Source organism: Pituophis catenifer, unplaced genomic scaffold (assembly GCF_029215685.1).
Source record: "Pituophis catenifer annectens isolate HBS135680 unplaced genomic scaffold, rPitCat1.0.hap2 SCAF_4, whole genome shotgun sequence".
NCBI classification, from domain to species: Eukaryota; Metazoa; Chordata; class Lepidosauria; order Squamata; family Colubridae; genus Pituophis; species Pituophis catenifer.
The window spans coordinates 79,131,859-79,149,610 of NW_027256884.1; the positions used below are offsets into that span (position 1 = coordinate 79,131,859).

A 17,752-nucleotide genomic window follows, 5' to 3' on the forward strand; every position below is an offset into this window, starting at 1 on the left:
ATTCCATTGCCAGAAAAGGTTAATTCCTAGGATTGCTCAATTAGCAGATAATTGCCCCCATCCCTCATGCTAACAAGATTCTCCTTCATACAACAAAGTCTAGTGTTAACTGTTGAAAGTGAATTATCAGATTTTCAAACTGGATTGAATAGGGATTATGGCACTCATGATATATTGCAAATCCATGCTGGATCATGAAAAAATCTGAAAAAGTGCATCTACATAAATATTATTGATTACAAGAGAGCTTTTGTTTAATCGGAGAAATGTTGGAAATGTCATCAGACTCTAGGATCATATTACCATATGTGGTGGACATGTGCAGAAGCTAAAAGATATTGGACTAAAATCCACACATGGTTGGAAAAAATGACAAAGAAACACATTGACTTCAAACCTGAGATATTTTTATTAGGGATTTTACCAGAAATGTATAATAGAGAATTGAGATATTTAATTGTGAATGTTGTAACAGCGGGTAGAATTGTATTTGCTAAAAATTGGAAAAAAGAGAAAATACCTACTGAAGATGACGTTATTAAGAAAATTATGGAATGTGCAGAAATGAGTAAATTGACATTTGAAATTAGAAAACAGGAAGACAAACAATATTATTTAATATGGGATTTGTTTTATCAATGGCTAGATAACGGTGGATTTTATTTAAATCAAACTGATTTAAATCACGATTTAAATCATGATTTAAATCACTAGTCAGTAAGGCTTGATTTAAATCATAGTTTTCTACATAAAGACTAATTCTTGCTGGTATAACTTTAATATGCAAGTAGATGAAGATTTTTAGAATAACAAATTTTCATATTAATTTTTTTTATCCCCAGTTTAATAGGTTAATCATTCATATTTGGACAACTTTTCTATTGTACTTAGGAAGGAGAAAAATAATCATTACCTTAATAACAATTTAAATAGATTTATTCAATTGAAACAATAACATTACAGCATATGTTATTTGCTTAAACAAACATCCATGTTTGTTAACTAATTTGACTAAACAAAATATATATATTTTAAGAAACTTAGACTGTCAGCCCAGCCTACACATGAAAAACTTAAATACTGTCCTCTGTAGCTCACTCGTCATCTTTATCTTCTTCTTTGTTCATAATCTGGAAAAGAAAAACAAGCTTTCCTGCTTTATCGGGTCCCAAACGATTTCTCAATTTAGAATGAATGAGTCCAAAGGAAGAGAATATTCTTTCAATGCCTGCAGAAGAAGCTACTGCTGTTAAAAGTGAAATCATTACTTGAACAGTCTCTAAATCCAAGTGCTTAAGTGACTTCCACCAGTTCACTGCTGTGACTTTCTTTAAAATATCTTCAGCAAACATATATTTCTTGAATAGTTCCCCCTTAGCTTTGAAGTTTATTATAGTTGGCATTACAGCTGGATACCCATGTCATAGCTAACTCTTCTTCCTCAGCACTTAAGTTTTGACCCTGATATTGGATATTGACAATATTTGCCAAAAAATGAGGTGGAGACAGTACTTGTCCCATTTGTTTTTTTAATGCTTGTAATTTAATTCTGTCCATGTGTAGTTCTGTTTTTAAGTGTTCACTCAGTTCCTTCCAAATTTCAACAGCATCAGCAATAAAACAGCTATTTTTCTGTATTTTGTTTAAAGCTTTAAAGATGGGTTTCAGGATGCTCAGCATATGTTCAACATTTCTCTTAAGCCCAATGTTGAGGATTTTGGCCATGACAGTGTCATCTATTTTATCTCGATTTTCTTCACAAACTGTCATCAGAATAGGCCAGTTCTTGATATACTGCTCAAAACAGTCCACCACAGAGTTCCATCTAACATCTTGTGGGAGCGTTAGCTTGGTTCCACCCATCCTTTTCAGAGCTGCTGTAGCAAAATGATTGTTACGGAAGTATTTAGCAATTTCAACAACATTAGTCTTTATTTCTGGAACACTTAAGTCTTTGGCTAAGAGGTGCAGCAAATGAGCACTGCAACCATATGTTATTAGCTTTGTATTCCCTTCCTGCTCTTCTAAATTTCTTCTCATCTTGGATACATTTGCAGCATTGTCTGTGACCAAACTGCGTACTAGACATTTGAATTTTTGTCCACATGTTATTATAGCTTTTACTGCCACTTCTTGTAAGTATTCTGCTGTGTGTGCATTTCCTGACGTATCAATTGTTTGTGCAAGGAAGACTTTCCCTTCTTCTGTTGTTATACAAGCACATACAATAGGATCATTGTGGACATTACTCCACCCATCAATTCTTAGGTTAACAATTCTACCCTCCAGAGCTGTTGCACATTGCTCCATTTCTCTGTCATACACTTTATCCAGCAGTTTCCCTGCAACATCTGCTCTACTGGGTGGATTGTATCCTGGTCTCAGTGACTGAACCATATTAATGAAATGTGGTTCTCAGTCAGACGGAAAGAAGAGTTCGTTGCATAAACAAACTGGGCAATTTTTTCATCAATTAACTCTTTGTCTAATCATCTAGTTTTTATCACAAACTTATCTATGGTGGTTCCAGGAGGGAAGGGTTTTTTCTTTCTTTTAGGTGATAGTGATATGTGGCTGTGGGTGTCTGATGATGATGCTAATGAAGCACTATCCTGGATGGATAACTCTGAAACTGTAGAACAGGAGGATGGTGATCTTGAAGGTGGATAGTTTCCAGAATCCATGAATTCCCCTAAGCAAAAAAGTCAATGCTGTTATTTTATTGTTTATACAATTTCTGCTTATTGTACACAGCACTGCCCCAAAAGGAATATTTGCTTTTCTTCATAACTGTACCAAATGACAGTAACATGCAATAATAATAAGAAATATAATTTTGCTCAAACGTGACAGTTCAGGGCAGTCTTTAGAAATATGATTCAGTAAAAATGTTTACCAACCTGAAGATCCTGCCTGTTCAAATGTGTTTCTTCGGTCATCTTCATCACAGCACTTCTCATGATGTTGCCTCATTCGGGCCACCAGGCCTTGCATTTCTTTGTTGCAGTGTTTGCAGTTTGCACGCATGCCTGCCTTACCGATAGGTAAAGGAACTTCATTAAAATATTGCCAAACTGGGTCTCTTTTACGGCCTGCTGCCATTATAGGTTTTTTCCTCCAAGGAAAGAATGTGATAAACCTCAGGTGATACACACAAAAAGATCCAAAGACTTGTCTGTCTGTGGCTGTGCAGTATTGTGCTCAGAAAGTTTCACTTTCATTTTGTACTGCTTGTCTGCTTGCCCTTTCCTCCTCACACTTAGTTTCACTTTCTTCTTGTGCAGATCTATTCCACTCCAAACAATCAGAAAAATATTGTTTCTATTCTATTCACTGAACGTCTTGAAACTTAGCACTGAAGGGGTTGATTCTGTATTCATAGAACAATAGGATTAAGGTCTTTTTCTCAACTCTGTTCATTTATAACATTTTTGCTGTGAAGAAGAGACATGTGATCTCTGCTGAGTCAAATTCAGTTTTGAGAACTGCAAAAGTAAACCAAGCATCTGTGATAATATCTTGTAGGCAGAGAAACTGCCCAATAATCTTACAAAAACCTCTGGAAGAGCATGACATTATGAATGGATTAATGGAATTTATTTACCAAAAAAATTAAACATATACAGCCTTATTCTACATAATTAAAAAACTAATCTTTATTTCATGATGGAATAACCTTTGGATGGTAATATATTTTCCTCAAAAAGCATTTTATTTTAAAAAATCCAATTTAAATAAAAAAAATCCGATTTAAATAAAAAAAATCTGATTTTTTTGATTTTTTTAAAAAAATCATTGATTTTTATCCACCCTGCTAGATATTAAGGCATGGAAATGAAGTATGAAATATGAAATTAATGTAATGATAAAATATATGAAGTGTTTTTTTTTCCATGAGAGTCAAACCCTTGTTAAACAATTGTTAAATGAGAATAATAACAAAAAGGGATATATAAAATTATCAAATAGGAGAAATTAAATAATTTGTAAATTGTGGATATGGGATTAAGTACAAAAGATTTTTAACCGATTGACACACTTTCTGTGATTGTAATGGATGATGGTTGTTTTATGTTTTGTTATGTTTAAAAATAAAAAAAATTGGAAAAAAAGAGGAAGCTTTTGTTTGTGTTAATCATAAGCTGTGCATAAACCTAGAAGATCGGGGTGCCAACCCATTTCATCATGTTGGTGCAGTCACTATACACAAATCAGGAGGTCAGTGTGTAAACACAACACAGAGACACTGATTAGTTCGAAATTTTATTTATTGGTAAAAGTTATTAGCTGCCCATCTCACCACAAGGTAACTGTTCAAAATAGAAAAAGGAGTGTGACAAGGTTGCATTTTTTCACCTTTCTTGTTCTATCTATGTGCCGAAGTGATCATGAGGAAGTTGGAACTTGAAGAATAAAAAATCAGTGCCAAGGTTGAAGGCAGGTTCATCAACAATATTCAATATGCTGATGCCACAACTGTCAAACTAAAGAGGCCTGAAACTTCTGGTGAAAAAACCTAAAGAAGAAGACAAGAAATTTGGCCTTTTCCAAAATGTCAAAAAGACCAAACTCATGACCTGTGATGGAATGTGCATTAGCAGCAGCAGAAGGCGAAGATTTTGCCAAATCAGAACTTCCTCAGAAAGAAACCTGTATCAAGAGACAGTGTAGTCCCAAGATGGGAGAGTGGAAGAGGTTCGGATAATGACACCCTAGAATTTTCTCAGGATATAGCTAATAGCTTAGAAAGTCAGTTTCAGAACTGTATAATTTGGCAAAAGTCTGTCTATTGGTTGTAAGCAAATAAAGAATCAGACTTGATTGGCTCTCACCATCTTGTCTCTGGATTTAAGTCTGACATGACCACTGCAAAGAATGGAAATGTCAAAATAAGAAATGACAGTGAAAGATCAAATTCATGTATCAATTCCCTTTCCTTTGATCACAGATTGATCAAAGCAATGAATACAGTCCAGAAACAAAGCATCAAATCCCCCAGGGTCATACAGCAAGGATGAGCATGAATCAAATACAGAAAGGTAGAGGATACCAGCCTAGCAACTAAATGTATACTAGTCCACATTCTTGTGTTTCCCATAGCTATCTGCAGTTGTGAAAATTGAATAATGAAAAAAGTAGACATCTAGGAGGAATATTGAGTAATTCAGGCTGTGGTGTTAGAAATGGCTCTTGCTTTGAATGGCAAAAGTGACAAGCAATTACTGGCCATATAAAACCAGACATATCGCTGAAAGATAAAAATCTCAAAATTGCACCTTATTATGACCATATCAAACAATAATCTCACTAAAAAAGATTATTATGCTCGGAATGGTCAACAGTAAAATGAAATGTGCCTCCCCTCCCCAAAAAAACACATGGGGAAAAACACCATCAAACTGACATCAATAAGAGCATAAAACAACTGAAGCCATACAAGACTGTAAAATATGGAAAAAACTAGTCCAGAGAATTGCTGAGAGTTGGACACAATTGAACAGATAAGATCATTATGTTTAAATTAAAGGATGTAGTTGAGTGAAAAAGAAAGTTTCTAAGGATTATACTATACTTGAACCTGTTCAAAAATGAATACTAGAGTTTATAAATCAATGCAAGATCAAGCAATGTAGTGTCATACATGAATGCCATGATGTCTACTGATTATTGAGATTTCATGAGATTTCAGCCATTTAAAATGAGGGAAAATACATTAAATTGTGTAATAGTATCATTACTTGTAAAAAGTTGCTGAATCCTCATGCAGTATGAAAGAACTGTTTTCCTTTTTTTTACATTTAGCAATTAGAACGTGCTTCAATACGTACTGTCTTTTGTATTAATAAATATCTTTTATTGCTGTCATGAAATAAAACCTATTTGGTCTTGATGAAATAAATGGTTATCAGAGTTGTTAGCAAATCCATTTTTATTGCAGTACAGGCCTCTGCCTCCAAACTCTTGGGTTTAGTATGCAAAACATGCAAGTGATTGGCATGTTAAAAGTGATTTGAATTGCTTAAACTATAGTATTTTTTTTTAAAAAAAGTAATTTTGGAATACAGCATATAACATTCAAAATCCTCCTGGCTCAATCCAAGCTTTTATCCTTGTTTATCCCCTCCCACCCACCCACCCCCAAAAAAAACCCTGTTTGGATCCCAACTGTGATACATGCTGTAGTCAAAATATTAAAATTTGCTTAGAGTTGTTATAATGAAAGATTGTTGCATATCAGAAGTTGGTGTATTCTAATGGAAGGTTTAAAAAAAAGTTCCCACAACTCTTGTCAAGAGGCTTAGTAAAAGGCCCCTGAGCTGCAACACAGCGTGAAGCTGCAGCTACTCCTGTCTGGCCCAGCAGTGTGACACCAAACCACAGCCTCTCTGGAAGCTCCAACAGCATGGGATGAAACTGCAACATCCCGGGAAACCTCAACTATCCCAGGAAGCTCCAGTAACATAGCACAAAGTTGCAGTCCAGCAGTATAGTCGCCTTTGCCACCCTGAATTTTGCCATCCCAGCTGACCTTCACTGTCTTGTTACTCCCACTGCTGATAAGATGTGCCTGCCCTGGCCTTTGCAAGGCATCTGCTGGCCATGTGAGGCCATCTCCAGATGGTACAAGAAAACTAATGTGCATGATCCTGGGAAGAAAATTGTGCAGCCCACAGTAGCTTCTCAAAGGACCAGACCAGCCATGCCTGGTCATAGCAGGAAGCAGGAAGAAGACAATGAAGGTCAGCTAGAACTGCAGGGGCCAAAAGAACATAGATGGGGGAGATGGGTGGGGAAAGTTGAAATGTTTTTGCAGTCATAAATTGCCAAGTGCCTGAATTTTGAACTTGTGACAGCAGGGATGCTGCAATGGCTGTAGCTTTTAGGACTGGCTCATTACCATCATAACAGTTATTGAGCTAATGATCATAAATTGAAGGCTACCTGTAGTTTCTCATGGAACCTGCCAGGTTCTTGCAAAATCTTGAGAGTTCTGCAAAACAGTTTGATAGCTCTGTTCTAAAGCGTATACATTCATTTATTTTATTAAGTATTCAATCATATGTCAATTATACAAATCTAGTTGCTTATTTGGAATTGGAAATACTTTGAAGTAAAATGAAGAACTTTAGAATGAATTTGTAAACAAAAATTATAGCAGACCTGTAAATTTTGAAAATTTATTTAAACAGCATGTGCCGAGAAAGAGGCAATCAAGAACATGTACTCCAAGGTAATGGACGCATATGGACTCCTAGGTGTATTAAGGTTAAATCTTGGTAAGAACCTTCTATTTTTTTATTTAGGAAATTGCCTATGTTTTCATTCAGAAAAATAATAGTTGTTGGAATTTCTTTCAGATTGTTCGTGATATTTTTCTGTAGATTAATATGTTCACTTTTCAAAGAAGTTAATTTTGTTTATACACCAAGATGTTATTGAATGAGTTGAAAATCAATTACTGATAATTTTATGTACTGAGTAATGATTTCAAAATAATTCAGTTAATTCTGTGTTGAAACTAAAACAATTGAAAATTATTTTTTCTTGAAGAATAGTAATCAGTTACTACATTTATTACAGGAGATACGTTACTGCATTATTTAGTACTTGTCACAGGATGCATGTCTGTTGGAAAAATTCAAGATTCTGAAGTTTTTCGTGTTACTTCCACTGATTTGATATCACTAAGAATTGATCCTTCAGATGAGGAACGTGTCTCTGAAGTGCGCAAAGTCTTGAATTCAGGAAACTTTTATTTTGCTTGGTCTTCTACTGGAGTCAGTTTAGATCTTAGTCTAAATGCTCATCGTAACATGCAAGAAGAAAGCACTGATAATAGGTTTTTCTGGTGAGTTTTGTTTTAAAAGTTCTATCCATTACGTTAGTTTATGTAACTGTTATGAAATGTCCCATGATTTTTACATATCTACTTTTTAAAAATTGCCATTTTTCTTAAAGCAATATGTTATTTTAAAAAATCAGACCTTGCAGTGATAGTTGAAGAAATTTTCTTGAATATTTACTTTCCAAGTAGGGGAAAAACACAAATCTGAGTTTAGAAATGGGTTGTAAACATTTCGTCCCAAAATTACAGAAACAGTTTAAAGCACTCCACAGAAGTCTTTAAAACTTCTCTGTTTTAAATGTGTAGTGTTTTGTTATCACTTTATTGTTTAAACATTCTCACATTCTTTGTCTATTCACATGAAAATAAACCTTATTCAATATAGTCAGGGTTAATCTGGACACAGTAGTAGGCTGTAAATGGTTGGAAAAAGTATTCTCAAGTAATAAGTGTTAAATGAGAAATTCCATCTGCTATTTTCATTTAGGCTTTCTCTGTAAGTTGTCATTTGAAATTCCCAATTAAAGTAAACTCAAATTTGTTGAATAAAATTTATTAAGTCTAATTTATAAAATATTGTTTGATGTAGAAATATTTGAAATGTTTTGAATTTCATTCAAATGTACATTTTAAAGCCTGAATAATTTTTATACTTTCCTCCTATTTTTCTAAATTCACATATTAGAATTATGTTTTATATATAATGCATATTGGTTTAAATTTAATTTTGGAATTAAATTATTATCCTTAATTTTCTGATAGGAATCAATCATTGCATTTGCATCTGAAACATTATGGAGTAAAGTGTGATGACTGGTTATTACGACTCATGTGCGGAGGAGTGGAGATTAGAACTATTTATGCAGCTCATAAACAAGCAAAGGCTTGCATTATTTCTCGACTAAGCTGTGAGCGAGCTGGGACCAGATTTAATGTTCGAGGAACAAATGATGATGGCCATGTAGCCAATTTTGTTGAAACAGAGCAGGTATGATAAGGGTTTAACTGTTCATTAATCTAATTAGAGTATGTAAATTGGGAGTTTTTCTGTAGGTGATAGCAGCTACTACATCTGCAAGAGACACATTACATGGATTTTGTCATAATAGTATGGATTTAAAATTATAGGGCATAGAAACAAAATCAGTTTTATTTTTACATTTCTGTATAAATTTGCCCTTTAAAGCAAAAATTCTCAATGCATATATTAGGAAGTAGAAATCTAATAATATATTAGATTAGTTATAATATATATTAGGTATAGAAATCTAATAAAATGAAAGTAAGGTTTATTGAACATGTTGCACAGAATTTGGCACTATAGCAATTTTTCTAATAAGTAAACAAGCAAAGAAGCTCAGGATTGAATTGTGGTACTTGGTACTCTCTGGGCTTGGTTGGTTTTTTGCAGACATTTTATTATCCGACTAGGTAACGTCTTCAGTGCTAGAAGGGAGTGGAATTTGCTCTCTGTTTAATACACAGCAGCTTGCCCTCTCATGGTTGGTGGGAATGTTGTTTTCTCCTTGGTAGTTCTTGTTAGTAGTTACTTTATTAGGTTACTGTTTACTGTTTATTTGTCTAGTGTTAATCTTGGTGTTAATCCCTGTTTATCTGGGTGTTGATTAGTGGCAAGGTGGCGTTCTGGTATTTTTGTTTCTTTTTAGCTTTGGGTAATGAAACCTTGAAAACAACCAAACCCATAGAGCACCAAGGACTGCACATGGGAGAAATTGTCATAACCCAGCAGAGAAGCCTGAAGGATAATTATTATCTGCATTTTAAGTAACAGTTCAATGTTAATTTCATTTTAATCCATAGAATGCACTTTCTCAGTGTTAAAATTTAAATATGCAGAACTGTGGAAGAATATGTAAAAAACAAAAGAAAAATCCTGCCTTGTTATTTAAGACAAATTAATACAATAAATATATGTCCAACAGGTGATATTTCTAGATGAATGTGTGTCTTCTTTTATACAAATTCGTGGATCTGTTCCATTATTTTGGGAGCAACCTGGCTTACAGGTATGAAGGGTATCACTTTTCCATTGTGTTTCCTGTAATAATTGAATAAACTATTTAGAGGGCGGGTAGCCAATACATTCTAGAAGAAATTAATCTTCGTTTAGAGACTGTGGAAAACACAATTATTTAAATTGTCAGATTTATTGTTTATAAAGACATCAGAATTGTTTCTATCCTGCTTATTTGTAGCTCAAGTGATTTTAAAAGAGCTTTCCTCTTTGAATGTTTTGTATTTTAACTCCTATAATATCCAGCCTGGATTTAAAGAGCACTGAGTTGGGGAACGTCTTATAAGAATCTCAAATATTGGAAAATCAAGAAGATTAGTAGTCTCAGACCTGACAAAACTGAGTGGCTATGGTTGCTCACACACACACACACACACACACACACACACACACACCGCTTCCCAGTTTGAAGGTTTTTCACCTTTGGACTTGGGTGGGCTACCATTTCCCCATTTGAGATTAGTGCACAACTTTGGGGCTGGAGAAGACTGCTAAGAATTCCATAGAAAGCCAAGAAAATAAGTGCAGAATTCTTGCTGAAGACACAAATTATCTAGCTTCAAATTATCATATTTTGAATAGTTCACACAGATCAACTGCAGCAAGATTGATGGGCTTGATTCCAGTGAAAATGGATAGGAGTAGTTTAAAAATAAAATTTGCTGAATCTAAATGTTTTGTGAAACAAGAAATGAATCCAAGGACATAGTAATTAAATCACTTTTCTGTTTCAGGTTGGATCTCATCGTGTCAGAATGTCAAGAGGATTTGAAGCGAATGCACCAGCCTTTGACAGGTAAAATTCTTTTTTCAAGAAGAATGGATTTATTTCTACTTCTAATATCAATATCTTCACAATTAATATGTGATTAATCTCAGTGGAACTAAAATGAACCTAAAGATTAACATGTACATTGTTGAATTCTGATTTAACATTTATAACATATAATTTGTTAGGATCTTAATTTTTTAAAAGCAGTCATATTTTGTTTTCTGAGTAATGAATCCATGACAAAAGTAAACTTTGTTGTAAACTTAACCTACCTTTGCCTTAAAGATTAAAATTCTTTTGTACAGTTTCCATATAATTTCATGCACAGGGTAAGAGTTGGATATGGAAAGCGCTTCATCTATCTTATTTGGTAATAGCTAAAGAATAAGGGCATCTTCCACTCTAGGTTGCTAGATTTTTATCATTCTGACAGATAACAGACCTTTTTCACTTTGCAGGCATTTTCATACTCTTAAAAATATATATGGTAAGCAGATAATTGTGAATCTTCTTGGTTCAAAAGAAGGGGAACATATGCTTAGCAAAGCTTTTCAGGTAAGAATATTGTAACTGTTACTAAATTTGCCATTCTGGCAATATTGAGCAGGTTTTACAGTTATCAAACCCTTGCATTCATAAAGATAGAACAATTGGATTTCTTTGCCACTCACTTCTGTGTAACACTTGAAAAAAAAAATTCTCTGACATCAGTAAGACTGTCTTTTGTATTTAAAAAAATTACTTTAAGTGAATCTTGAAAGTATAAACCAATTAAAATTAGTCCAGTATTAATTTATTAAAACATATTAATAACCCAAAATTATTTTTAAGATTGTGGCAATGAATTAACACTGATTTTATAGAAGAAATTCAGATCTTAATAAATGACAGATGGAGTATCAGTAGTAATATGTCAGTAATCCCACTAAAGCATCTTGATTTTCAGAAAGTATCTTACATTAATTTTAATAGAAGTATGGTATTTTATCTAGAATGTATTAAAATGTTCATTTACAGCTATTAGTAATAAAGCAAACAGTTAAAATAACAGTTGTTGGCAGCATCATATCTTTACAACTATTGAAGTCATACCAGATTTCACTGTCATCTGTCTACTTGTTTCAGATACTGACTTGTTTGTCTTGTTTTCTGCCATCTCAACAGAGCCACTTGAAGGCATCTGAACATGCTAATGACATCAAAATGGTAAACTTTGACTATCATCAAATGGTGAAAGGTGGAAAAGCAGAAAAGCTGCATGGTGTTCTTAAACCACAGATCCAGAAATTCTTTGAATGTGGATTTTTTTATTTTGATGGAAAAGAAGTTAAAAGGTTTGGTTATTTCACTTCTGTTGATTTGCAAATAGAAAATTATATTTTGCTTTTGCCCTAATGCAGTTTATCCTGTGCTTGTCTTCTTCCACTACAGGTATAAATGGTGAAAGTCAATTTTGCACAAATGTGTGTGAAGTAACACTATACCTTTGATATCCAGACTAACATTTTGTGAAAGAGTTTTGTGGTTTATATGCAGATTATTTAATATTCTTCTTGTACTTGTTGCAGATCACAGAGTGGTACTATAAGAACAAACTGCTTGGATTGTCTAGATAGAACAAATAGTGTGCAGGCATTTATTGGCTTAGAGGTAAGAATCTAATTGTATTCCACAATTATAGTTTGGGAGAAAACCATTGAAATTAATATTCATTGAATGATATAAACTTAAATATTAAATTGATTTATAAGAGGATGAATTATTTTTCCCATTCTGTTTTTCATTTTTGTAAGAGAATAAATAATGACATACGAGTTTAATAAATTAGTCTTATTATTGAACAGATCATAACAGTACAGGTTTCCAGTCCTTTATTTTCCTTGTAGAGTTAATTTCCATTTCAGAGAGTTAATAGATTTATGCAAATTTATACAATTACTTTATTGGAATAAAAGTTAACTAAAAAGTTCCTGCTACAAACCTTCCTAATACTGACATTTTAGGAACCAAACGCTTACAGTCAGAGGCTGAAAATATCAGTAAATAATGCACAATATTAAAATCTCCCTGACTTCATTTTTCACAAGCTTTTTTTTTTTTTTTTTTGTTAACCTCTTCTTTTAACAGCCATCTACTAAGGAAGTATCTTGAAGAGTGAAGCAATTGTGATTAGAGAAAGAACTATGTCCATGAAAAATATTATTTTGAACTTGCTTTTAAAAAAGCATCCTGTAAAAGTCTCAGTAGAGAAGATCTTGCCAATGCATATATAGCAATATTAAAATGTTAATTAAAACTTCAAAACTTTTTTGGAGTATGAATGTATTGTTTGCTTTATCATGGGGGACATATGGATAGTCCTGCTAAGTTTGAGTAGTAGAAGATAGGATTAGGTTTTCAGTGGACAACTACATGTAACAGAACATATTTTAATCAAAATATATATTGAGGTTAACTTTTCTACTTATTTATTTGCCTCCCTTCTGCATCCGTATGCATACTATCAAACACATCTACTGGCATGTTCATCATTGTCATGCAGTCTTAGCAGTTTGTTTAATTATACTGTACCCAGGTTTCTATTTGTAGATGATCCCTGCTAAGACTGCATGACAACGATGAACATGCCAGTAGATGTATAGAGCTGATCTCATGTAGTAGTTAAGGTGCTCGCCTAACAGGATACTGTGATTTCAAGGTCTTCCTTAGTCATGAAAAACAACTGGGTGACATTGAGCCAGTCATCATTTCTCAGCGCAATACACCTCAGAGGTTTCTTCTTCTGGGGAAAATAGGAGGCATACAGCCTGCTTCCTAGGGCTAAGAATGAGAGACTGTCCCAAAGACATCAATCTCCATGGCTTAGGACCTGGGTACTTACGGGACCGCCTTCTGTCACCAGTAGCCTCTCACCGGCCAGTGTGCTCACATAGAGAGGGGCTCCTCAGGCTGCCGTCGGCCAAACAGTGTCGACTGGCGGCCCCCAGGGGGAGAGCCTTCTCTGTGGGGGCACCTGCCAACTGGAATGAGTCCCCCCAGAGATACGGAGGATCCCGGATTTATGCACCTTCCGCCGTGCCCTCAAGACCTTTTTATTTCAACAGGCTGGCCTGGCCTAACTTCCCTTTTAATTGTAAATTTTTAAATTTTGTTTTAAAATATTAGGGGTGTTTTAATTTGTTTTGGGCCAAATTATTTAATGGGTTTTTATATTGTCTTTTAAATTTTGTAGTTTGTGTGTTTTATCTTTTTGGCTGTTCACCATCCTGAGTCCTTCGGGAGTAGGGCGGTATATAAATACAAAAAAAAAAAAAAAATCTGCCTTTGTGCTTAAGGCAAGACTAGAACTCTGTGTTCTGGTTTCTAGTCATAGAATCATAGGGCTGGAAGGGACCTTGGAGGTCTTCTAGTCAGTGCCCTGCCCAAGGCAAGAGTCCTTATACCATCCCAGACAAATGGTTGTCCAATCTTTTCTTGATGATATCCAGCGATGGAGCACCCACAACTCCAGGGGGCAAGTTGTTCCATGGATTAATCATTCTTATTGTCAGGAAATTCCTCCTTGAATCTTCCTCCAGTGAATTTCCACCTATAAGTTTGGAGCCTTAACCATTACACTAAACTGACCCGTGTTCGTTCTGTCTAAATAAATAAGGCAGGAAAGAAGAAGAACATAATTTTTTGTAGGACAGTTTTTGCTCATCTTACTCTGTAGATCTTTCTATCATTGCTAATTGTAATTATAACAATTATATAATCTATTTTTAGAATATATTCTATAAATTTTAGAAACTGATTAAATAACTGATTAAATGCCCAAAAGCTTTTTTTTAAATTAAATCAGTCAATATTGTTTAAATTAACTTTTTCATTACTTCATTATAGATGCTAACAAAACAATTAGAAGTTTTAGGCTTAGCTGAAAAACCTCAGCTGGTTACTCGATTCCAGGAAGTTTTTCGGTCAATGTGGTCTGTTAATGGTGACTCAGTCAGTAAAATATATGCTGGAACTGGAGCTCTTGAAGGAAAAGCAAAGGTAATATTTTAATAGTAAATTCACTATTGGTTTCTTAACTCTGGATCTTTTCTATATTTCAGACTACTATATATTGTAATCCCAGTGAAGCGTTGCATGAGTTAGGATATCTGACAATTTCAACCTCTTTTAGTCATTTTTCTGTAGTTCTTTATAATTTAAAAATCATATAATGACTGTTATAAAAACTAATATTTGTCTTGTTTTCCCATGTTTTTTACTACATTTTGCAAATGATCTTATAGATTTAGCTCAGCAATATGCATGACTAAGCAATGTGCATGACTAACATATCTAATAAAACATATTAGATATATGTTTTATTAAGTAGCTGTCAGCGAGCTGTAAGTGGTACTATATAATTAGAATAGTCAAGCTAAAAGTTTCATATAGCTTGTGTTTGCCTGAATTGCCTGTATGTTCTATATGAAAACTAAATTAGTAGATATATTTTTACTTATGGATTTCTATGTATTTTGTCTATGATTTTTCAGAAGCTTACATAGTCATTAAATTGAGGAAAATAACATATTCTGTTACATTTTCATTGCATGCATTTCTGTAATAATACCATGAAGATTAACTTTTTAAAGTTAAAACTTGAAATATTCTTTCATTTTTTTTTCTACTGTAGTCTTTAACATCTTGACTAATCTTTCTTTTCCTTTTCTTTCGGTTCATTTCTATTGCCTGATATGTAATTGGTGAGTGTAATTCTTGAATATTATCAAATGTTCTGTATTGTGTTTAAAAATATTTACATACACCAAACTTAAGGAAGCAAAATGGTAAGATTTGATATGAACTCTTGTTTACTTTTTTAAAAGCTTTCCCTTTAGGATACTTTTTTTTTGTTTAAAGTCCAGTTGGATTCTTAAATATAGTTATTTCAAACCTTAAAAGTTAGTGTAGAATTAATGCTATATAAATATTTTTAAGAAACTTTTGCTTCCAACAATTTCTGCCCCCGCCCCAAGGGTTGGTTACAAATGGTATTACACCATATTAAAAAACATAAAAATAAAGCAATTAAAAACTTATTTGGAAAAAAAAGTTGAGATAAATGAAGCAATACAATGCTCTGTAGGACATTTTATATTGGCAGAACTATGCGTGGGCAAATAACTTACAACTGAGATTCCTCTCAGTAATAAACTAGGTTGGAATATTACAATGACTATACTTTTGTAACTCACACTTTATTTAACAGTGATCCTGAAACATGCCAAAATATCTAGAAGATATTTTTTCATCCATTTCAGGAAGTATAGAATATTTTGAAAAATAAATGTTGGGAATTGGAAGATGTTCTTTTATCCTGTTTACAGGGTAGAAAATCTCATGCCTTCCATTTCTAAAATAAATATATTTTTGTTGGATCACAATTGTCGCAGTCTTTTATCATTAGCTATGATAGCTAGGAACAATGAAAAATGAAATTTAAAAACTGCAGCACGTTATGCTGCCTGTGGAGCAAATCAATTGTTAAAGAAAGGATTTTTCTTCCATCTCCCTTCTTTCTAAATTTTAAATTATGATTTAAACACACATATATAGAGAGAGACATGTAGATAGATACCTGTGCATTACAAATGTGCTGTAAATACACATTTGTTTTTGAGTTGTAAACATTTGAATGTATCAGTAGTCTATTGTCAGTAACTTTTGTGATTTTGCTATTTGTTTTCCATTGTTTTGTGTCCTCCTTTTTCTTTGGTCAAAACAGGGCAAGGAGTGCTATGTGATGTCTTCTAAAATTTACCCAATCTTTCAAAAACATCTGGATATGAATTTAATCTTTTAAAAAATAGTATTTCTTGAAATGGTTCTGAGATATCCATTAAATAAGCCATTCCCTTTTCCTCACATGTTGTTCTACCTCATATTGCAATTTCAAAAATATGTAGCATGGGGAACACTGATCTTTACTTTCTCAATAATTTAACACATCATAAATTAACTACTAATGATACTATGCAGATTTTCCCAAACACAATTAAATTTTATTGAGTTCCTAACAATAACTTTTCACACAATAATTGTCAGAATGTTTCTTCAGGTAATGTGTTAATGTTTGTGCTTGTGTCTAAAGGTAATGTGTTAACATTTGTGCTTGTGTCTACTTGAGATCTGATAATCAACACACACTAAACCACATCCATCACATTTTAAGGACAGAATTAAGACACATCCATAAATAAACTATCCACATTTATCTGATGCAGTTTACAATCTCCATGTTCTGTGCTACTTGTAACAATATGAATTGTACATGCCCCCACAGATTATTTTTTATTTACTGCAATTGTTTTTCAAATGTGTGTTAGCTCTAAGGAGGAAGTAGTCCTTGGTGGCTTCCTTTCTTTGGAGTTCACGCTAAACAGTTCAGTTCTCCACTCTTTTTCATGTAAATTCTCATTTTCATATCCTCTTACATCACTGTGCTCAGTTCAACAAAGCACTACTGTCAGGGCCATAACCAAAGCAGTCCTACAGATTTTCATTTTTAAAAAAATCAATTCTCTGTCCTGTAAATTTAGCTGTAACCCTAATAAGGCATCCATGATAGTTCAAAACTCACAATTGTCAGTGATATTTTAAGAGCCTCAAACTGAAAAATATTTACCTATATTCAGCTACTGTTCAAAAACAATGTTTTTATATGGGATGTGGAATCACTTCAGGACTTCCTCCACCTCCTCTTCCAAGAAAATCACAGCAATATATATCGCAGAGGGATTTTCTTTTATGCAATGTAACAATCAGTCTCCTACTTCTTCTAATTTCCTGCAATATTACTTTGTAACAACAGTGCCATTGTGGAACTAAAGGTGTCCATTCTGATAGAACAGATTGATTTCTTCTGCAGAGAGCTCATATCTTCAAACAACACTACTTCTAACAACATGTAGCATGTATCACACTTTAGCTTTAGGCAACCTGAAATAAGCCATCTTTATTCAGCTCATCAAAAGGGCAAGAATGAAAGACTGTTTGAGAGAATAGGCAGCATTCTTTCAGGAGTGAGGGGAGCAAATTCACACAAGTGAGGTAGACGTAA

General features: G+C 33.6%; 1 protein-coding gene across 1 annotated transcript in view; it reads left to right on the forward strand.

Moving 5' to 3' along the window:
- Positions 1 to 17,752, forward strand: part of SYNJ1 (synaptojanin 1) — a 58,565-nt gene that overhangs the window by 5,288 nt on the left and 35,525 nt on the right. Inside the window, exons 3-11 of the mRNA XM_070942614.1 lie at positions 7,191 to 7,277; positions 7,582 to 7,849; positions 8,609 to 8,834; positions 9,790 to 9,873; positions 10,616 to 10,677; positions 11,112 to 11,208; positions 11,818 to 11,987; positions 12,222 to 12,303; positions 14,539 to 14,691. Coding sequence (XP_070798715.1) covers positions 7,191 to 7,277; positions 7,582 to 7,849; positions 8,609 to 8,834; positions 9,790 to 9,873; positions 10,616 to 10,677; positions 11,112 to 11,208; positions 11,818 to 11,987; positions 12,222 to 12,303; positions 14,539 to 14,691 — 1,229 coding nt within the window. The remainder of the gene's footprint in view (positions 1 to 7,190; positions 7,278 to 7,581; positions 7,850 to 8,608; positions 8,835 to 9,789; positions 9,874 to 10,615; positions 10,678 to 11,111; positions 11,209 to 11,817; positions 11,988 to 12,221; positions 12,304 to 14,538; positions 14,692 to 17,752) is intronic.